Source organism: Azolla caroliniana, unplaced genomic scaffold, assembly GCF_043228905.1.
Source record: "Azolla caroliniana isolate FFs.n. ecotype wild unplaced genomic scaffold, voAzoCaro1.0.p SCAF_21, whole genome shotgun sequence".
In the NCBI taxonomy this organism is placed as follows: domain Eukaryota; kingdom Viridiplantae; phylum Streptophyta; class Polypodiopsida; order Salviniales; family Salviniaceae; genus Azolla; species Azolla caroliniana.
In genome coordinates, this window is record NW_028230456.1 from 388,040 (window position 1) to 410,784 (window position 22,745).

Below are 22,745 nucleotides of genomic sequence, written 5' to 3' on the forward strand. Positions count from 1 at the left end.
AAGAAAGACAAAAATATGGGAGATTCATTGGCAGGTTCACCATACCTAGATTGAAAGCATATTCATGTGTTAAATTTTTAAAACCCCAAAGGTGATTTGTTGAGAGTTGTATGTCTAGTTGTGTACATTGTAACTTATATGAGCTTTCTCATTTTAATTTTGTAATACCCATGATTATATTAATAAATTTGAGTGAAAAATGTTACATTCATACTACAATTGAGTGGTATCAAGATGAGCTCTCCATTGAGGAAATAATTTTGACTCCCATAAACAAAATTACCATATCATATGCCCTAACTCTATGCATACTATCATTGTGGCACAATCCCCAATATCTTAGAAACAATAAAACGATTCCCTCTTTGATTTCAGCTCAATCTATGTCATTTTTGCAAACCGCCCAATGCATTGGCATCAAATAACATGAAAAAACGTACTAAATTTGAGATATGTAACTCTAAATCTAACGATTAATTACACATTGTATGAAATGATAAATACCATATTCCACTTGAATAATGCAAAATAAAAAACTTCTTTAGAACCAATCCCCAATGGCCAATGGATAGAAAAAAAAACGAAAAGAACACAAAATAAACATTATTCTGCAAACAATTAAATGGGTGGAACTTGGACTAGGTGAGTCTGCAAGTACAAAGGAACCAAGTTTCCTCATTTCCAAATTTAGGAATATATCATTGAAACTTATTTTCAGATGTTCTTATATAATAAAATATTTAGCTAACATATGAAGCAAATTTAATTTTAATACTTCACAACATATTCCACAAATGTAGAACATAATGGAGAAGACAACACATAGGTAGGTGTCTTCAACAATCTATAGCTCAAAATAGATGGAGCAAGCAAATGGTGGGTCACATTAAGAAAAATCTGTAGAAGTCCTATGTTTTTATCGAACTACAATGCATAGACATTTAGGGAAAAGTCCATATTGAAAATTTTACAACAAATCTTTATGATCCCTTAAAAAACCTGGAAAATATGTAAAAAAAAATCATTTTCCATTTAACATGTTACCTGCAGGAAACAGTAAGAATAGACAATTCGTATTTGAGATAGAAAAACACTGAATTTCCAGCTACAAAATGACATGAAGTTGACTGTAGAAGTGCAGCTGAATTCATGTTATCGTAACTGTGTATTACCAATGCATGTGGGTTTTGGAATGTTATATATACTGCCAATCAAAATAGTAGCCTGATAAGGGGCATTACTGATATAAGTGTTAGGAATGGAAGCTTCAAGAAGATGATATAAAAAATTAGCAACTAAACTTGGAGATTAGCAATACTTTCGAACAGGGACCACAAACTAATACGTCCAGCAAATGGAGGCAGGCTCTGAAGGCATTGGAAAAGCAGGTAGCAAGTCACCACAGAAAATAATAGCACAATTTATCTTCCCCATGTTGGAAGAGCTATGACAGAGAACACTAAATAAATGTCTAAGCATATCCCACACGGAATGTTAGTAAATCATAAAATTTGCATCTCCCGATCCCTTCCTCTAATTGATCTATGAATCAATTCCAATCCAAGCAAAGATGAGACAGCGTTATCTTGGGGGGAGACTTTGTGATCAACATAAGTGTCAAACACCATTGCCAAGAATGAGAGCTGTTGAGCTAGTGTTTCATTCTCCTGGGATTCTGGAAGAAATTCTAAAACACGAATATTCACCTACACAATCCACAAATAAAAAATATTAAATACGAGTACAAAGTCTACATAACTCACAATTCTAACAATGTCTTCTGTTTGTCATGTACTCATCCAAATGCTACTTTACAACAGTTGTGTCCCACTTATCTCATTTGATTCTCTCATACCAGAGTTTCAAATTATAATTTTGGAGAAAACTTCTGCATTATGCAACAAAGAAAATCTCAAGGATTCTCAATTACCAAAAATAGCCTAAACTTTAGCAGGTTTATGCATAACGAAAAGTAAAGATCAGCAGAAACTATTACAATGAACTCTAATGCAATCAGTTAATGAATTTTGACAATAAAAATTGGAACACCACCTGTATTTCCATGGCATGTAGCTCACTGAAGCTGAAGAAGTTCTCTACAGAAATTTTAGATTTCTCAATCACATCTAGAACACCAGCTGGTGGTTTTGGAAGACTTCGCACCAATCCTTCAGATACCGAACACAGCTTGAATTGTGGAGGACGGGTTGGATATTCACTACTTAGCTTTACCTGAATTAGAAAACAATCTTCTCATATTCCTGAACATTTCCTTCACAAATAATATTGACCTTCAACTCTTCCTCTCTCTATAACAAAGGGGTTACGATTGATCGGGCAATGGCAATTTGCCGTGCACGTAGGCCCCGGCCCCATGGACCACGACCCCGACACCCTTGTCATCGACAAATAAAAGCCATTATCTCCCGCCATCGTAGGTGCTTCCCTCACTTTGGAGACATTTCCATTCTAGATCGACCTATGATAGAGATCTTTCGGAGACAAAGGCTACAATACACCTAACTTGAGAATCTCGCATGTGCCAAAAACCAGATTCTCTCGTCTCTTTTCTCTTCATCTTATTTACTTTTATATTTATTGTGTAATATTTACTTTATTTTGATTTGTTCTCAAAGACGAGAAAACATTTAAGATGTAATCTCTTATTCGGTCTTATAGGCCATTTTGGCCTCTTAAAAGACGTTAATATATCTTTCTTTCTTTCTATCAATATGATTGTATTTCTCTAAACAATTGTATAAAGAATCTGTGGCTGCTCAGAATAAGCTTGCATAATGCAGACATACACAAATATAAAGACTGATGCACAACCAGACATGCACAAACATCCATACACTATACATTAAGACACTTTATTATAGGAGCAGCCACGCCATTAAGGAGGCTAGCTTAATTCCGGAATATGTGCAAGCTAAAAAGAAGAAAGTAGAATGGTGAGGAGAACCCAATTCGTAGGACACTTTGTAGGTTGCACAGCAAGGAGCCAAAGATATACATGAAACTATAGCAGCTTTAGCAATGGCATAATTGGTGGACACACAGAGTGTTTCGCTTTTATCCTCAACATGATATTGTGCATCATTTCCATCACTGAAAGGTTAGTCTTTATGGCAGTTATCTCATTACATTCTTCTGTCTTCTGGACTTCTGTCTCCAGAAGGAATGCATATTTCTCATTCAGTACCGTCACACATTTTGCATATCAATACCTAGAAAGCTGTGTATCAAGACATTCTTTGCTCTTGGAGGAGCCAGGCCATTATGGGCTCCTTGTGAGTAAAAGGAACAAAGCAGGATGGTGAAGAGAACCCAAAACAAAGAAAGATATGCAGGCTCCACAACCGGCAGCGACAGATACACAAGGAAATCATACAAATTTAACAATGGCATAATCCGTTGGCCATGGCATGTGTGTTTATTTTCAGCATGTTATTGTGCATCATGTCCATGACATGAAAGGTTACTTGTCATGACAATTCATCTCATTGCAGTCTTCAATGTTCTAAAAAAAATTCTTCAGAGGAGGTGCATGATTGTCATTTATTGCCACAGCATATCAGCACTCCGGTGTGCATTAAGCACTTGATGCAGCATCCGGATATTTCACACTGCTGTGAAGAATATGTATTTCTAGTGCTGTAAAATATAACGATATTTCAGTTGAAAACAAGCAAAAAGGAGCATGCCCAAGCAGAAAGGGAACTCAGAACCTTCAACTATCATATTATCACTTGATTTGATCACAAAGCTTGTCATTTTTAAGTGGCTGATATATGCACAAGAACATAAACCTGCCTGCTGAAACCACTCTGATGAGAACTGAATTCATTTGGAAATGGCTTAGGTTGTTTTTGTAGTCAATTCTCCCACAAGCAATGCCAACCAGAGTATATCAAGATTACAATGTTGCTAATTGTCATAAAGGCGAACACTACCGCATCGAATCAAAGATTAGGAAGGTTTTCAATGAAATCCATCATTTACATCATGAAAACAAATACCAGATGAAAATCTTGAACTTCTCTGTCTAGATTTCTAGAGTGACGGAATGTTTTTTCCAATCAAATCATGGATGAGGTGTTTATGGCAGAGACCAATCGGAATGGACTTGAGCACATAATACAGAGAAATGCCATAGCATTTCTATGCTATAACCTACAGTTTCATTCTGCTTGTTTCCTTCCCATGGATACGAATTATGGAACAGGCATCTGCCAATCACATCGTCTATATGAGAAGTCTACTAACCAGAAGGAAGCTTCCCTAGAACTAGGTGTCACAAGGGAAAAACACATTAATGCATTACAAACACAAGTTTGCTACATTGGCTAGCATTCATATTTGAAGACAACTGCCCAACAACCAATGCCAGCCCAAGGTATATCAAGGTTACAGCATTGGTAATTGCAATAGAGGAGATTGAATATCAGGAAACGAAATTCAACATATGTAGAGTGATTGGATGCAGGAAAACACCTGCAAAAAATTGGAAATTGTTGCAGTCGGAGACAAATTATTATTGGTGGTGTCTTGGCAAAAGATGTTGATACAAAATCATTTCTTCTTCAAGTTTGATTTATTGCGTACCTTTACCATCAAAAACCTCAGTATCTTTAAAAGTCTTGGACAATTAACAATGGTTTCAATGGCCCGTATTATATGTTATCCAACTCCACCAGAGGTGTGAAGTGGTTTCATTTCTAATGTGCCGATAGCTTCTGTTTGTGGTCATTTTCATGATTATAGGTAGCAATGGTCACGGTTTCGGCTCAAACCGAACTGAACCATTAAGCCATGGTTTAACGGTTTATTGGTTCCAAAAAAAATTAATGGTCTGGTTTGGCTTGGATTTTCGATAAAAGATTCGGTTCTAAAACTCGTGTTTATAGGTTTAAATGGTTTGGTTTAAAGGTTTATAGGTTTTTGGTTAACTTTTTTTACCTTAATAGTTTATTAATTTTATGGTTTGTTATTGATTTAATTAATTTAACTTAAATGTTTATTGAATTTAATGGTTCAATTAAAGTTTCTTCCCCATGCCTGGCCCATAGTTGCATAAAATGATGTTTCCTGTAATTAAGGAATTCAGGAACATCTTATTGCTATTAGAAATAGTAGGAATGTCATTATTTTCTATTAATATTCTTTTCAAGTGTTCCTTTAGTGACCCTTTCATAAATATTCTGTGTTTTCTTAGTCAAATATTTTTCTTTAGTGGTTTCCATTTTCCAGCGTTCCCTCTCTTCATAATATTCCAAGGGTGTATTTGGCTCTAATTCCCACAAAAGTTCCTTGGCTCCGCGCAAATGATTAAACTTGGAAGTGATCCATTCACACTTTGTGAAAATGGGACAAGCTTTCTTCGCCAATCTTAAGACTCAACAGTCTTATGATAGTAATTTTCTTTGAGGCTGAGTTCGAATATGCATTTTTTCCATTAAATTTCTATTTTTTTATTTCTTAATTTCTTCTTTGAACCAGAGGCCCATCATTTCCATTTTTTATTTGTCATTTATCAATTCTCTATTTCCTTAACTTCTAGCTACTATGGCACAAGAACAGCAAAGTTCCATGTATGCTGAATCTGTTTATAGTGAATGTGCCCGTGCATGTGACCCATAGGAGTATTCACACTCCAGTTGAGAAGCAATGGGGAATCGCCCATATAAACTGGCATGTTCAGATTCTCTAACAAGCTATCTAAGGAATTGATGTCACAAGGCTCTAATTAGAAAGACCACAATTGGTCTGAATAATAATGGGATACATGAAGAGCTCTGGTACATCCATATTTTATATTCTTGTAACTTTCTGGATCTCATATATGTAACTGATAACCCACTGGCTAAAAGAAAATGACTTCTATGCAGACCAGAAAGTACAAAGAAAATATCCTGCCTTACTAATCACAGAAAAAGTCTAATGCATTTTGGCCTCAGAATAGTGTCTCTAAGAAAATCTTGTACATAGGGAATCAACATCTAGGGTGTCAAGACTTTCGAGAATTTTCATATCAATTACAGAAAGTAAAGATGAAAGAGGTACAACAGTTTCCAAACCTCGGAAGTGCACATACCTTAGCTTCCAATTCAATTGCTTTTCCTCCAGGACCATCATCTCTTCTAAAAACAGCAGTAAACAGTCGGGTGCCACAATCCTCCCAGAGTGGCTTTACCTTGGGAAGTTTAGCAGGACTCAAAGCCTCAGTCACACCCAGATCCTCCATGCTGCCTTCCGCAAGTATAGCTGCTTCTGATAGCATAATTTCATCATCCAAACCCCCAGTTTCTAGGCCCTGAAAGCTGGTTGATCCAGAGTTACCTATTGTAAATGCACCTTTCATCGTTGCTGCAGGGAAGCGTCTTATTTGGTTTTTCTCTTTTACTGGAATTCTTTTCCTCCCTTGCAAATCAGCGTACTTTGATCCTTTAATAGCTTGAACTAATCCAGCTGCAGGAAGTTCACCATCTTCTCGTACAGATTCTAAGCTATTTATAGGTGAAACCTCCATTTCATCTAGAGGGGAAGCGAATGAGATAACAATTGATGTATCATCATTACTAACAGGAGCTTTTTGCAACTTGGCTGGGGTGATCTCAGCCCAACTTTGCAGATAGCACTTACGTTTGCATGATCCCCATGGTGTTTCAGTGTACAAACAATCTGGCAACTTTATGCATGCAAGGGTATCAAGTTGCTCCCTGTATATCAGGGTAAATGGTCATAAATACTGTCCCCTGAGAATCTATTGCAGCCGACATGGATAATTCATGATAATTATAGAAAGAGAAAAGAAAACATCATGGTGTTGAGCATCACATATAAGTAGACACCATAACATTGGTACACTTGTTTTAGGCGATTTAATTTGCAAAGAATGTTTGGTTCTTAAAGGTCTGTTCCATGATTATAAGTTAGGAGGTTCCATAAAACTGCCATATTGGCTGTTTTAAACGTTTTGAAACATGAGAAAGATGCATTTTTTTACTTACTTCAATGCTAAATGAGATTTCTTTCGCCTACGAAGCTTTTCAAGTATAGTTTGAACTCGGTGTTGGCGGCGATATGCAATCAAGCCATTGTGAATCAACAATCCCTTTGATGATTCTCCTGTAGGAGTACCATCTATTAAAGGAGGTTGTTCTGACAGAAAATCAACACCAGCCAAATGCTGGACCCATTTATAAGGATGAAATCGACGAGTGGTGTCGTATTGAAAGTCGACACCAGCTGATAATTTTGCAACCTGTTGCATTTCACATTATCAAAGACTGAAACAAAACATTTGAGACCTCACAAAGTAGATGAATAATACCTCTGTTGGGAGTTCCTCGCCACTATCATCAGGAAAGAGATTGGTGAGGAGCACCAATGGTCCATCCTGGGAACCTTCGACCCCCGCGCACACAAGTTTTAGCTTCATCAGGTACTCAAATCGTAAGGTTATCAATTTATTCCCTTTTCCATTTCCAGCAAAATCATCATCATATATGTGCCATAGAATAGAAAGAGGATGAGCATGATACACTCCTTCATCTAAAATCTCCTTAAAATGTGATTTTCTTGTTCTTTTTCTTCTTCGCTGAGAATCATCCTCCTCTTCCTGTATATCTTCTTCTAACTTCATCTCTTCATGAATTCCATGTGAGAAACCTACAAGATCAAGATCGAAGGAGTTTTTTTAACTGCTACATACAATAATTTCTTGTTTTGGTGTCCTTCAAAGGATTAAGTTTCACATTTGACGATTACTTGTGAATTAAAATGAGCTAATAAATATGGATAATGGGCAATGTATACCTGGAATGTATCCCTAATGATACAATTTGCAAATTCTTTCTTCTAGAGATATTATTAATGCATATCTGCCTACCACAATCTCTAACTGATGTGAAGAAGTTCACAGACGCCTTATCACACTAACCAACACATAGGATAGATGTATGTCCAGATAAGAGAATCTGATGATGAATCTATCCTCCAATTTGTGTAAAAAGTGTCTTATAGTGGGTCATCTTCCAACCAAGAGATGTTATGGGGCTGATCCATGGTTTTATGTGTTCAAAGTTGATAATATCAGCTCGGCTCACCCTTTTCCAATTTCTTCATGTTTAGGTGGGGATAATCAAAGCTATATTGGAGCAGGGGTAGTGCATTTATGCTTATGCGATGTGACTCGAAACATTTGTTGCCAGGAATGAATATGTCCGTGTTGAACAAGTCGTTTTAGGGACATAAGTGCCAAACTCAAGTACCTTTGTTTAGGGAGCTCCCATAGGCATTGGGTACTGGTCACTGATCGGAATAATGCACCAATGATTATTGGGGCTGCTGCCATCTTTGCCTGGATTATATCATGGGGCGCCAATGCTTTGCTCTTTATCATGCAGGCAATCATTGACTAAAGGTCTCCCTAGATCTTTCCAGTTATTTGCCTCACTAAGACTCGGTCCCCAGGTTTCTACTCCATAGACAAGAGTTGGTGAAAGAAAGAAACATATATTAACATCTAGTAGAGGCCAAATTTGGCCTATGAGATAAATCATGATTACAAATATGGGTTAATTCATGCCACCATACTAAAACAAAAACAAAAGCTCTAGGTTTCCTAACGCAAGCGGTGGGATGAAGTGCACAATTAATATGTATAAGAGCAATTGTGGCTGGACTTCGTACCCGAGTTTGGTTGGTGTGGACAATGGGGCTAAGACAAAGTTTTACAAGTGCATTTGGGTGTCCCTGTGTATCAGACATGGCAACCAATGGTCTCCGTGTGCCTTATATCCTAGTACTTACATCTCCATTGTTGTCGGCATTCCTCTGCTCACTCTCTGGTGACTTGTTGACACATTGTTAGTGGAGGTAAAGAACTATGAAAGAAACCAGTGATGTGTGATTGTCGTTGCATCCTGAATGCTAATATAGGAAAAATGGAACTATGACAAAGTTTGACCAATTCTCATAAAAATTGTGGAGTCAAGTTTACCGGCAAGATGTCCTCTGAATCGGACATGGCGAGTGTGCAATGGTGTCCATGAATCTAGTGATAATATGGCCCATGAGCAATGGTCCACATGATTTTCGTATCCAAGGTTGGCTGGTTTGGAAAATGGAACTATGATGAAATTCCATTAGTGCATTTGGTTGTACTGCGGATCAGACATAGTGAGCAATGGTCTCCATGAACTGGTGATGATATCACATATGTGCCTAATATCCTAGTAACTGTGGTCTCAATTCTCGTCAGCATTCCTCTGCTCACTCTTTGGTGACTTCCTCGGCACTTTATATCCTAGTACCTCAACCTCAGTCTCCATTGTCGCTGGCATTCCTCTGCTCACTCTCTAGTGACTCCTCAGCACAATGTCAGTGGAGGTAAGGTGCTATTTAACAAACCAGTGATGTATGATTATCGCTGCATCCTGCATGCTAAATTAGGGGTTGATTCCCTGTGGTTTTGAAGCTCGGGCAAGATTTGGCCCATCATCTATCAAATGTCTTGTACGAGGTCAAAATGGTATACAAGGCCAAATAAGAGGATTACATCTTACAGCAATGTCTCATCTTTCAGAACAGAAAACCATGATAAATTTATAATCTACTAATATAACTAACTAAATAAAAACCAATATGCTTGTTAGCTAGGCACTGAACTATTTAAGAAATAAAGGTAGAAGATAATAAAAGCAACAATTTTTATGGAATTCCAGACAAAGATGAGTTATTTTTCAATAGATCTACAAAAACAGAACATAATCAAATTATTACAAGAATGAAAACATGCGCATATCTATATCTTAATTCATTGTTGGGCCTTGTGGTTTTACTATCCCTTAATCATCATTATTTGCCATTAAAGCTAAATCTATACCATGAATTGTGGTGCATGTTTGCACAAGTCAGTCCAGATGACTTTTGGAAATCTCGTTGCATTAAGCATGCACATTTAAGCCACCTTCATTGTGTTATATTCATATCACATGAAACAAAACGGAGTCAACCAATTGATAATAGGAAAATTTTCTTAAAATATGAACCTGATCAAGCATAATGTGATTCGGACAAAGACTCTCCGAAGGCAATTGCACAAAAGACATGTCAGCTTCCATAAAAAGAGATTCAAAATCCCCAACGTTACGTTTGCCAAGAAAGCATATGTCCCTATCTGTAAAACATAAAGACTGCTACCTGAATCTTTCAATGCTTGTTGACGAGCAATTGCTTGACCATCTTTTGCACTTCCAATAATTTCCAGCTCAATATTATCATCAAAAGCTTCTTTGTAAGCTAAGACCTGTGTATACAGAATATAAAGGGGCGTTGGCAGTAACTCTGCCAGGTTATGTTGTTTCATGCGCTTAGTATAGAGTATTCCCAATTGTTGCTGAACTGGCAGAGACGCTTTTTTAAGAGCTTTCAGATGAGAAGGCAAGCTGGATAGAAATTTCTTCCGGTTGACTATGCTCTCTTGTAACATTTTCTTTCTTGCTTCCAATAACTCCCGTTGCTTGCATAGCTCTTTTCTCTATTTACAACGAAAAATATGAACTTGGTCAATGGCTGATAAACCCCCTTAACTGTAGGCCACCACAAATGTCTCCAAAAATAGAAACAATGAAACTTTTTCTGCTAAGAAAAACAACTATTGTATGATCCAAAGCAAAAGAAGATGTCAAGAGGTGAGAATACACATTGCTTAGTGGGTTCCTCGAAGAATCCGAGTGAAATAGACGTTAGTTATGGTTCTGAATAATACCTTGCATTTTTTCAAAATCTTTAATTGTTTAATTACCACTAACTTACTTACTTTGTTTTACCGTGTGAAGATTTTAAAACGTCCGGGATATATATCCACTTTTGCACTATGTTTTGTTGATCTGGTGTTTTCAAAATGGAGCAAGAGCATCCACGATATTACTTAAGAACACAGAAAAATATTGGAGAGCAAAAAGACCTGGTGAAGCTCATAGTTGAGCCGCTTGAGCATTGTCTTATGTGCATCCTCTCTGGGATCCGGATCTTTCATTAAATCCGGTGGCACATCTCGGAAGAAGTCTTCTTCAGGAACGAGCTCAATGTCAGGATACTTGGACTTGAAGTCCTTGCATGCATTGATGGCTTTGATATAGTAGTTCTTCTGGTATAGCAAATTGTTGAGCTGTAAAGTTGTGTAATCAACTGGTAATTTGGCTGCTTCAGTCTCCTGTTTGATACGATCCTCGTCTTGCAAGATGATCCGATTGATCTGCAAGAGATGACCAGGACCATCAAATGTGAGCAGAATGTGGATAGCCTACATCGTGCTTTCTAGAAGACATGGAAATGAAATGGTGGTCATCTATATACTGAATATATCACAACGAGAGAGAGAGAGAGAGAGAGAGAGAGAAGAAAGACCTGGCGGAGGCTGAGGAAAGCCACAGAGGCCTGGGTGAAGAGCTCGCGGAGCTCTGCTCGGTTCCTCCCTTCCTTCTTGATGAAGAGCAGCCTGGCAAGTATTTCCTCGATGGCGCCCCTCGTGTCAGACAGCACGTCGTACGCGCTCTTGCTCTTCATCTTCACCTTCTCCTCCTCCATCTCTCCTCTCTTCTCTCCTCTCCCTGCACCTGCCCCTGCCCCTGCGTTAGAACCAAATTCCCCAGCAGGGTTCTTTATTCATTCATTCATTCAGGATTTATACATACATGTGTACATATTTATAGAGAGCTTGAGCTAGAGTTTAAGCCTCCCCTAATCATTGTCCTTTTACTTTATAAATCTAACTAAAATTTCTCTCAACTATGTATTGTCATGCCCTCTAATGCCATTCATTAGCCTTATATAGTTAGTTAATATCAAGCAATTAAGAGTAATTAAATCAGTTTAAATTTATTTTGTGTGCTTTTGGGTATTAGGTTTAGATATTCCTTCGTTTGTTCGTTAGTATTTTGCGAGTAGGCTCTGAAGCACTACTAGATCACCAATCACTTCTACTTGTCCCACAAACGTTGCCCCCAACTTTATAGCTCTTGGTTATGGGTTAGTTTAGTAAGACTAACTAGAACAATATGTGGTAAGTCATAAACTTCCCCACATATACTTATTGGATAATCAAATATGTCATCTTCATGAACCAATCTTCCATAGTGAAAATGGAATCAAATCCCTTGGAAGATAGAATATCAATAATGAAATTCGAAGAAATAAACCACCATAGGTTTTCAAGAATCAACAATGGTGGTAACAACCCATATGGTAACTCTAAAACTGACAACATGCATCACAAATACAAATGTAGTAGTTCTCAACAAAGTTCTGAATTAAGACCACCAATATCTCTAAGAAATCAAGTAAGTTTTGAGGAGTCTAGAATGTCCAACCATTAACGTGTCACTGTAGTGCAATAAGAATTGTGGTAAAGAGGGGCCATCAAGAACATACAATATATGGTGGACTTAAAAGGCCAACCATTATGACATTTGCATTGATAATTATCTTTACTTGAATTAAAAGATCTTTAAGAAAAATTGGTCGTATGTTATATGTTTCTATCTTCGTTGCTAAATTCAATGCTAGCTATTTACATGATCTATTTACATCTAATACTAATAAAGCATAATTAATTGTGTAAACAAAAAGTGCAAAAACATAGAAATACCCTTCAATTCCTTTTCTTTTCGGACCTACCCTTGAGTTTCCATTATTTTCCTATATGCACTTGGTCATAATCCCAAAATTTCCAACTATATGCAATATCTAAGAGATGATATGATCACAAATATTGCAACTTTCTTGGGTTCTCTTGTTCCTAGAGCATCTATGCGTTGAGATATGTAAAGAATGAAAGAAATGAGTGCCCTACCAATATTTTGAACCTCTCTACTATTTTCATATTTGTAACAAGGACTTTTATAAAGCCATTGACTCACTACAAACACAGAAGAGTGGATGATTGACAAGGACATGTGATATTCAAATTTGATCTTCATTATCCCCCAATCTATACACGAGATGGATCTTGGGAAGAAATTCATCAATTTGTCTCCACGCCTTGTGACAAATGCCACAACTGAATAACCAACAATGTTGCATATACAAGCCATTTCCCCTGACAATATTAATTATGAATGGTTTCCCATTTGCACGAATTATTTCTAAATTTTTGCAATCTTCGAAACTTCCCAAAGATGGATGAAATATTTGCACTACTTCCAAACACTTGGGGCATCCAAGAATTCACAATATTTACAAATCCATTTTGATGGATCCTCACAACCATGACATGTCCATCAGAGAATTGGGTCCAATCACTTCTACGTGATTGTTCTTCTTTCATCATCAAAGCTCATGACAACTTCTACAAAAATCTTGTATCGTTCTTAGTGCTAGCTACGAAACCTGAAATAGTTCTCAAACGATCAAATATTGTCAATCACATATGGAAATTTGGGAATCAATATAGTTTGAACGTCATCACGTCGAAATCCATACAATATTGTTTGAATGTCTAAAGTTGTGCAAAACACACACAATCTAGAAGCAATATTCTGTCTTTGCAAAGACACTCTGAGTGGATCTCCCTCTCGCTCTCACGCACACACATACACACACACACACACACAAGGCAAGAATATGCTTGATCATATATTATCACAAGAAGCTTAGAACATTGTATGCAACGTACAAAAGAGAAAAATATTGTCAAATGGTTGGGTGCTTGACATTATGAAATGGTTTAAGAGATGGGGAGTAAAAGATCTATTGGAACTCTCAAATGATGTTATGAAGTATGTGACCATTGAGGATAGATTACTCGAGGCACTCACTAAGGATGAAGTGGCATTGTGCTAAAATTTCAAATTTGGAATATTACTATGCAAATATTAGCCCCCAATGTTTGCCCTACTACAAGGTAATAGTGCCAAAATGTATCAATCACATCGCACTACCCCCATGAGCCTTGGCTCTCGGAGAACCTAAACACTTTTTCAAACCAGCTCACATAAGTTAAGGTGTTGAGGCAACATAATGGCATCATCCCTCAAAGATGACGATATGCAATGAAAACCTAATGGAGGATGAATGCCACTTACCTATCACATGCTTAACATCTAAGGTAAATTCGAGAGAAATATGACTCGTTAATTAAGGGGCACGACAATGCAATTGTTAAACTCAAATTTCCACCAAGAAGGTTGAACACGTATGTGTGTGCATTTATTTTCACATAGAGAGTATTTGGTACTAAGTAGTAACTTCATTTCTTAGGAAGGAGTGACATACGATATGATATGTTGATTTAATCCCATTGGTCAAAACTGGCCCATCATGGACAATAAAACATCTACACTATTATATTCTCTCTCTTGTATACACATAAATTTGTGGCCAATATCCTGACCATCTCTCGACCTATCTCATTTATATGCTTCCTGGAACTTTGATCTAGGCAAGGCTCTCATTTCTTCACTCCTTTTTTGTGCCCATGGATTGGAAACCCTTGTCAAAGACCCAACTTAGTGGGTGGCAAAAATAAACCCAAAAACGGTGATCTCATCTTCCATTGAGTATTGTTGGGGAGAATTTGGAATTGGAGAAGAATAAAAAAACAAAAACGGAACACATCATTGTTCATCTCCAGAACATCATCCAAACAAAAGATACTACCTTGGTCCCTACATGTGCCACATTTAAACAATGAGGCTAAAAAGGGAATACGCGCTGTGGCATCCGAACATATCTCCGAGTACAAAGGTATCCGAATTAGGGGAATATTCACGGATCCACACATTAGGTTCCGTAGTATTGGTCTCAAAAAACATTGCTCGACGGTTCATCGTCTTTGCGGGGATCCTCCTTTCTTTCTTTCCTTACATTCCTTCTTGGTTTGGTTAACATGGAGATTAGATTGGATGGGCATCATTGGTGTTTTAGTTAGGTTTCGTTTCCTTCTGTTTATTTCTTCTAGAATTAAAAGGATTTTGGATTTTTTAAGCATTTTATATATGTATGTATAACTTTCAAGGTCAGCTGAAGTCCGGCAATTTACAGTTAATTCCAATCGCCAAAGACACAGAGAGAGAGAGAGAGAGAGAGAGAGAGAGAGAGAGAGAGAGAGAAACAGAGACAGAGACAAGAGAAGCGACAGAGAGAAACGGAAGAAACACACAGACACAGACAGGAAGACTAACAGATAGACAGGAGAAGAGAGAGAAAGAGAGAGAGAGAGCATCATACAGATAAAACACAAGAGATCGAGACAGAGACACAGAGACACAGAGACACCGAGAGAGAGAGAGAGAGAGAGAGAGAGAGAGAGAGAGAGAGAGAGAGAGAGAGAGAGAGAGAGAGAGAGAGAGAGAGAGAGAGGATCAGGATGCCAAAGAAGAACCCTCCTTCTCTGTCTTCTTCACTCCTACTCTTAATATATGGGTCATGCCATCCTTCCCCTCAACTTCTACTGTCGCAATGCTCGGCTCTGCCACAAGAAGGCAATTTCGTCAAGGAAATCCCAGCTCTTCCAGGACGAGCTCTCTCACCTCCACAACTTCCAAACCCTCGTCACATCTACCATCCCGTCTCATCCCCAATTCCAGGACAAAAAATACGATAAACTACTCGCCGAGCTTCAGCTCTACCTCAATGATGCTCAGAAACGAATCCGCGAGCTCGAATTAGGGGAATATCATCAATCCCACAAACTCTTAGGTCCTCATACTATCTCTCACAAAAACGTTGCCAATACGTTGTCAAAATCCCATACTTCAGCATCTCGATCAAATATCAAACCAACATTGCATACCTGGTCTCCTAGATCGACCCATTCAGCTATTGATGCTAAGAATATTGTTTCTTGGTCATTAGGGTCTCAAATCAGACAAAAATCCCCCCAACGTTCAATGAGACTGAGTCCTTCTTCTTCTTCTTCTTCGAAATCAGCAAAGAAAATGGCCGTGAATAGTTCGCCCACCAAAAAGCAACAAACTTGGGCAATATGGACCGCGAATCCTCATGATATGAGCGGGAATGATAGTAATAGTGGTCTCTCTCCTCCCTCTAAAAGGCATATCCATAGCAGCCCTCTTGTACATGAATTCAAAGGCTCCCCTCCTCCAGGTGCTACTACTACTTACGTTTCTCGAGATTATTGAATAAGCTTCATTTTATATTATGTTGTACAAAAAATATTGGACAAGCATATGTATTGCTAAATCATAGTTCTTGTGTGTGTATTACTATAATGGTATGTATATTAGATTTGTCTTTAACATCCAATATAACTGAAAATTGTAAATCATGAGCATTGGAGCAGTTTTTGGATATACTAAATATGACAAGAAATGTAAAGCATTAGTATTAGATTGTTGTTTGAAATGTAATGTGGCAAGACATGGAAAAGCTTGTGTATTTATTTATTTAGAATGTTTGTTTGAAAAAAAATGCAATGCGACAAGAAATGTGAAGGAAATATGTTGATGGAAATGCAACAATATGACAAGAAAATAAAGCATGAGTATTATATCGTTTTAATGCAGAATTATGCATTTTTTCACATGATGGATTCGTCATCGATTAAATAATCGAATATTATTTCATCCCACCTTCAATATTGTGCTTGTTACTAGAGAATCACATGACATTCTACTATCGGTTACTAAACAGCCTTTTTCCATTGTATTCAGATCCAAGAGCGGAGGCAATTCTTGGTGGCTGTGCACTTCTTGCTACCCATCTTCAATCCTTTGATGAAAGAAACAATAATAAAGATCAGGGTCAAAGCCGTTCTCCTTCTTCAAGAAGAGGTGAGCGAGAGAAAATGCCTAATAAAACTGAGTGGTGTCTCAGCCAACACTCAAAAGTTCGTGAAAGGGTAGACTATGTAGAGATTCCTGATGGAGATCAAGATGAAACTGCATCGTCTCATAAATCGAGTATGAGGGGAAGCAGATTTCGATATGCCACAGATTACTTTGAAAAGAAGCTTCAGGAGAAGATAAACAAAAAAGCACACCATTCTGTAAGCGAGCAAGAGCAGAAATTAAGCTCATCTTTGAAGGCTAGAATCTCCTCTGAAAGAAAGCATGAAAAAGCAAAAAACAATCAAGAGAAGGTGCACTCAGTTCTTTCTCGGTCGTTCAGCCCATCATCTCATAATGCAAGATTGCAGCGTCTCTCAAATGAGGAAAGCAATTCCATAGATCTGGATCAAGAAAGCAATGACACATGGGCAAGGGAAGTTGTGCCCGCTATTGAACAAAAGCTCACTCATGAAATGCTGAAGTCTCACAGTGCAACTCAGATACATGATTCAAAAAGGAAAAAACATAAACCAAGAGGCATTCTTGGTATGATGGACAATGTGATAAGGCAAGCCGTAGATTCAGATTCTGAATGTCTGTCAAACATCACGTTACCGCGCAATATAAGCCTGGCTGAGACCTCATCCAAATGTGCTCATCCACTCGCAAGTGGAAACATTCAAACAAAGCATAGTACGACCAAACAACCTGACGGCCACCAATCTCTTTTCCAAGGATTACAAGTGGAAGCTCTAGAGAAGAAGATTACTAGCTTGCAAAGTCTGGTAGGTGATCTCAAGGAATCCATCGAAGGGTTCACATCTCGTGTGGAAGAGGATGGAGATTCATGGCAAAATAGAATGCAAGGGTTAGAAAAGCAAATGAAGGTGTTGAGAGATGACACAGATCAGGTGTTTCTATGCATCAAAGGGACTATCAAAGATGAGATAAAAAGTAAGCTGGAAGATGTAACCAAAGGGCTCGATAGGGCAGAAGAAAGGTTGGGAGAAATGGACTCAAAAAAAAAGGGCTCAGAGCAAAGATTGGAAAGTAGGATACAAGATTGTTCTACAACGGTGGATTCACTAAGAAGACAGATGGATTCTATGGTTTCAGATGTGAAAGTCAACATAATGAGGGATATGAAGGAAAGAATATATCAATCAGTGCAAGCTTTGAAAGTGGGGGTGAAGAATGACATGGATATGCTTGAACTTGGAATGTACGAAGACATAGAAAATCTGAGGAAGGACTTGGATGCTAAACTTGAAGCTACCTACGTAGAATGTGAAAAAGCAAAGAAATCTGAAAATCAGCAAATCGAGCTTCTGATGGAGGAGAAGATTTCCCAAAAATTTGCTCAGAATATGAACACTGTTGGGGTAGAAATCCCAGATAAGACTGTTTCAGAAATAAAAAGTGAACTAAAAGCAGAATCTGAGAGATTGAGGAAAGCTGAAAGGCAAGAGATGGAAAAATTAATTGAGGAGAAAATCCATAAAAAGCTTTTGGAACCTATGGATGTTCTCTCAGGCGATAAAGAGAAAGTGATGGCCAATATGGAAAACCAAATCCATCTTCTGTGGGCAGAGGTTGACTTGCTTTCTAAGGGACGAGACATGATCAAATATAGTGTTGAAGAACTCACTCAAATAGCTGAACAAGCCAAAGAAACCATCAACAAAGAACAAGCCTTGCTGAAAACAGAGAACGCAAGCTTGAAGAAACAGCTGCAATACTTCAAGAAAGAAACCATGCAAACACGCGCCGATATCGAGGACTTCAAGAGAGACATGGAACTTGACATGAAAGATCTAAAATTGACTGTAGGAAAGATGAAAGATGAAGGAGAGAATATGAAAGAGAGCATGAGCCACCTCAACAAAGAGAAAATCACCTTGAAAAAGGTCGTGGAGAGAATACAGGATGAGATAAAGATAAAAAACAACAGAGCCGAATCGGTGGGGTTAAGAACCGATCGTGATGAGGATGAGATGGGAACGGATAGCAGTGATCGGGTGCTTATTATAGAGAGAATAGAAACGCTTTCAGCATTATACCTCAAAGGTCTGGAAGAAATAAGACAAGAAATCACCACAACAAAGCATGCTTGCAAGGAGAGGATCAAAAAACTAGAAAACCAATGCATGGGTCGGATATCAGAGCACCAACAACAAGATCAATTCAACGTGAAATCCAAACATCCATTACAAGAACTCGTGTTAGATGGGTTAGAGACCCGGATTTCGCATCTTGAACATAAACTTGAGCACAACCATGATTTCAAAGAACAGAGAGAAAACGTAGAGAGTGTGATAGTCGCTCTACACAAAGAAAGAGAGCAAGTGGCGGCAGTTCTATTGCAAGTTGAGGCAGCTTCAAAGAGAGCTGAAAGTATTGTTTCAGAGACTAGTAACACTATGCAAAAAGAACTAGAAAACATGAGAAAACATAGCTTGAGTGTCCAGGAGAACTTGTCTTCATACAAGAACACTGCGGCAGCAGCAGTGTCTGAAGTAATGGAAATACGTGAGCATATTGGAAAAGAGAAAGAGTCTTTGATCTCTCATGCAGAAGCTAAAAAACAAGAAGCTGATGCAGCTTTGGGAGAGATATTGAAGGTTCAGAGGAATAGTGTTACCCTCTCAGAAGACATGAAGACATCACTTGTGCATGAAGTGTCAAAAGTTCGATCTCATGCCGAGGTCATTGAAGAACAGAGAAACAAAACGATCAATCACATTGAAGAGTGGAAAAAAATGATGGCCGATGATGTGAATAAGGCTAGAACAGCCTTAGATGGGATTGAGAAAGAGAAAAGGAAGTCAATAAGTTTGATAGAAACTGTCGCTTTGAAAGAGAAAGAAGATCGTGAGCAACATGTGCAACAAATGGAGGCTTCACTACATAGTCTTATGAATTTGGTAAAACAGGCAAGGTCCAATTTAGATGTAAAGATCGAAGATATAAATCGGAAACAAGCCGAATTAGAAGAGCAAGATAAGCAGATCAAGGAAGAGATTGATGATGTGAAGGACAAGATGAAGATTGCTTTTGATCGGATTGACACATTCGATTCTAACACAATTGAACTTCAGAGTAAACATGCTGAGTTAGAGAAATCGAGTGATGTGTGGTCACAAAAGTATGATGCAGCTTGTCAGGTTTTCCAGGAAATAGAGAACAGGCTCTCCAGCCTTGAGAATGTCTCCAGAGAGAATGACTTCCGTGGTGACAATGCTGAGAACGTGGGTCCTAATCTGCATCAGGTAACCAGCTCAGAAAAACAGAGATTGGTCAATCTTTATAAAGAACTTTCAGGATCTCTGAGAAATATCCGGGATTGTCAAGATGGTGACACGATTGAATGGCCTGAGGATGAAGTTGAACAAAAGTTTCACACACTGGAGACTAGGATCCAACAGATTGAGTCTGAATTTCAATCAAGCCTAAGGTAGCTTACTCTTACACACACACACACACACACAAAGCATGTATCCAGGACCATACATACATTCATGGATACACACAGACATGCATATACATATACATACATTATACATTATGAATTATACATTGTCCATTATGCATTTTACATTATACCTTATATGTTATACGTTCTACATTTTACGTTATACATAATACATAATACATACATAATATTCAGACAGAGTGTGAATTCTTAGAACAAGCTTGCTGCATATAAGTACACGCTATATATACCATGTCCCTTGATGTATGCATATGAAATAACACTGAAAGGACATAGAGACCAACAATTAACGTATTTTTTTTGCCTTTGAATTTGCAGATCTCTAGAATCCAAGACACTGGAGCTAAGCATGACCACTCAAACAGCTCTTGAAGGGGCCTCATTGGCAGAGGAAAAATGTGGTAATTTAGGGGTAGAACTTGTAAAAGTGTGCAGAATGATAGCATCATCCGGGAAAGGAAGCCCAACAAAGACGACGTTGATGATGAACGACATGTCAACTGCCGATGAGGGCCTGTCTACTCGATCCATTCACCGCCCTCTACATCAGCATAGCCCTGCCAACAACATTAAAGCAAAAGGTGGTCTTTCTAGCACCACTACTGCTAATACTAATGCATTATTTCCTTGTTCATTCTGTAAAAGTGCAGCAATGAAAGGATCCAATATCGACCCACATAATAATCATCATCGTACACATAACGTGGAGAGTTGTTGTATATTGCACAATAAAGAAACAGCAGATTTCAAGATTCATGACAGAAGTAGTAACTATGTTGACAACCCACATCCAGACACCTTCCAGATATACAGTAAAAATGCTAAGATGGAAGGGAAAAGGGTAGAGGTACATCACCATTATGAAGGTACATTGAATAATGAGAGAACACGGCATACCGAAGTCAGTCCCAGCAAAGACAGATCAATACATGGTGCACATGACAACACAAACAGGGGATTACCACATCAGCATCAGCATCAGCATCAAGAGGATGGTAATATAGGTAATTCCAGGTCTAGTCCAACTAGGAGGAACCAGAACCAGCAGACATATGAGAGAAGCGAGGATTTTGGAGCTCTGTTGAATGTAGGGAAGGGGGGGGGATCAGATGGATCTGGGATGAAGGGCAACAACAATAATGTTGTCACTAATACTATGACAGCTACCCATCATCATCAACAACAGCATAAACACAGTGCAGGCACTAGTAGTGGCAAGAATTGCCAGTCTACTAACATAAGGCTAGAGGCTGGAAAAATCCAAGTCAATGTTAGCCATAGGTCTGCAGTCCCTTCGTCGGGCGGTGGTAATAGTGGTGGCGGAAGAATAATGCCAAAGAGAGGACGAGATGCTTCTCCTTAATCTTCATGAACCCATAAAATGCCCTTCCTTCAGTTTTGGACCTGCTCCTGAGCCGAGCTAGGGGAGAAGAACAGGGTGATGATTTGACCACCATATACAATTTGCTCCACAGGGTACAGTAGATGACTGACACTACTATATAATTGCTCGAAACAGGATTGATGACTTCACCATATAATCGCTCCTTGAGCTGTAGCCAGCACTTGTTCTTCTTTTCTGCCATGGTGTTGGTGCTTTTACCACATGTGTTTGAGGTTTCCATATATAAAAACAAGGAAGGAAGAAGAGAGGCATGTGAAAGTTTCTCGTTATCCATGTATAAATTATTCAAAGAGAAATGAATGTCAGACATTGTAAATTTACTTTCTACTGATGACACAAAAACAATATCTGAGGCAGATTTTTGAAAAACATCAAATGTATGTAATTGCTTGTTCTCATCTACATATTTCCCTAACTATGTATCTCAAACCATTTTTCCCGCAGTCAGATTCATCATGATGTGTTCTACTGAAAATAACTAGCATGCCCAATGCATCAAGTTTCAATAATTAATTGGTGTACTTATTATTGGTACTGCCACGCAAATGCACAAATATCTGCAAGTTTGACCCGATTGTACTTGAGGGGTAGCAGTAGGAGTTGTAAGTTCATCAATTCCTTCACGATTTCGTAATTAGATATAATTAGGTTAGACCAACTTATGAGTTAGACTAGGTAGCATCATTTAATTGATTATTGTTTATTATATTCTAATAAAGTCCGCAATAATCAATATAAAATAAGAATGAATGATCCTGTGATCTATTTCCATGTCCAATATAATTATATATGTATCAATACTTATAGACGTGTTTACTGTAATAAGATCATAGTAGGCACACGATCAGAAAGAACACTGTACTGAAAGCAGGTCAAGTTGTATCATGAAGTTAATTACCGTGATTATGATCAACAAGTAGATTATGGATATGATTATAAGTGCTAGAATCAAACACAATCATGAGCAGAATTATTAGCATGTTGGGTTACATGCGTAAACATGGCTGATTCAAAGCATAATTACAACTAAGGGTGTTTGATCTATAAC

General features: G+C 38.1%; 2 protein-coding genes across 2 annotated transcripts; one reads left to right on the plus strand and one right to left on the minus strand.

The window, feature by feature from the left end:
* Nucleotides 1-1,051: 1,051 nt before the first annotated feature.
* THO5 (THO complex, subunit 5) lies at nt 1,052-11,638 on the minus strand. The gene is made up of 8 exons (XM_087336318.1): nt 11,419-11,638; nt 10,976-11,266; nt 10,210-10,546; nt 7,337-7,674; nt 7,014-7,267; nt 6,098-6,722; nt 2,053-2,232; nt 1,052-1,706 (listed from the first exon to the last, which is right to left on the minus strand). Exons 1-8 carry the CDS (start codon nt 11,596-11,598, stop codon nt 1,503-1,505), a joined length of 2,409 nt encoding a protein of 802 aa, XP_087192444.1. The 5' UTR covers nt 11,599-11,638; the 3' UTR covers nt 1,052-1,502.
* Nucleotides 11,639-15,360: 3,722 nt separating this feature from the next.
* LOC147850139 (uncharacterized) lies at nt 15,361-21,850 on the plus strand. Its single transcript, XM_087336293.1, has 3 exons — nt 15,361-16,116; nt 16,683-20,253; nt 20,611-21,850. Exons 1-3 carry the CDS (start codon nt 15,429-15,431, stop codon nt 21,653-21,655), a joined length of 5,304 nt encoding a protein of 1,767 aa, XP_087192419.1. The 5' UTR covers nt 15,361-15,428; the 3' UTR covers nt 21,656-21,850.
* The last annotated feature ends 895 nt before the right edge of the window (nt 21,851-22,745 follow it).

Coding starts and splice junctions, on each gene's coding strand:
- THO5 (XM_087336318.1), bottom strand. CDS start 11,598: ATGGAGGAGGAGAAGGTGAAGATGAAGAGCAAGAGCGCGTACGACGTG. Junction 11,267..11,418: donor CTTTCCTCAGCCTCCGCCAG/GTCTTTCTTCTC, acceptor CATCTCTTGCAG/ATCAATCGGATCATCTTGCA. Junction 7,268..7,336: donor GCGAGGAACTCCCAACAGAG/GTATTATTCATC, acceptor GAAATGCAACAG/GTTGCAAAATTATCAGCTGG.
- LOC147850139 (XM_087336293.1), top strand. CDS start 15,429: ATGGGTCATGCCATCCTTCCCCTCAACTTCTACTGTCGCAATGCTCGG. Junction 16,117..16,682: donor CAAAGGCTCCCCTCCTCCAG/GTGCTACTACTA, acceptor CATTGTATTCAG/ATCCAAGAGCGGAGGCAATT. Junction 20,254..20,610: donor GAATTTCAATCAAGCCTAAG/GTAGCTTACTCT, acceptor TTGAATTTGCAG/ATCTCTAGAATCCAAGACAC.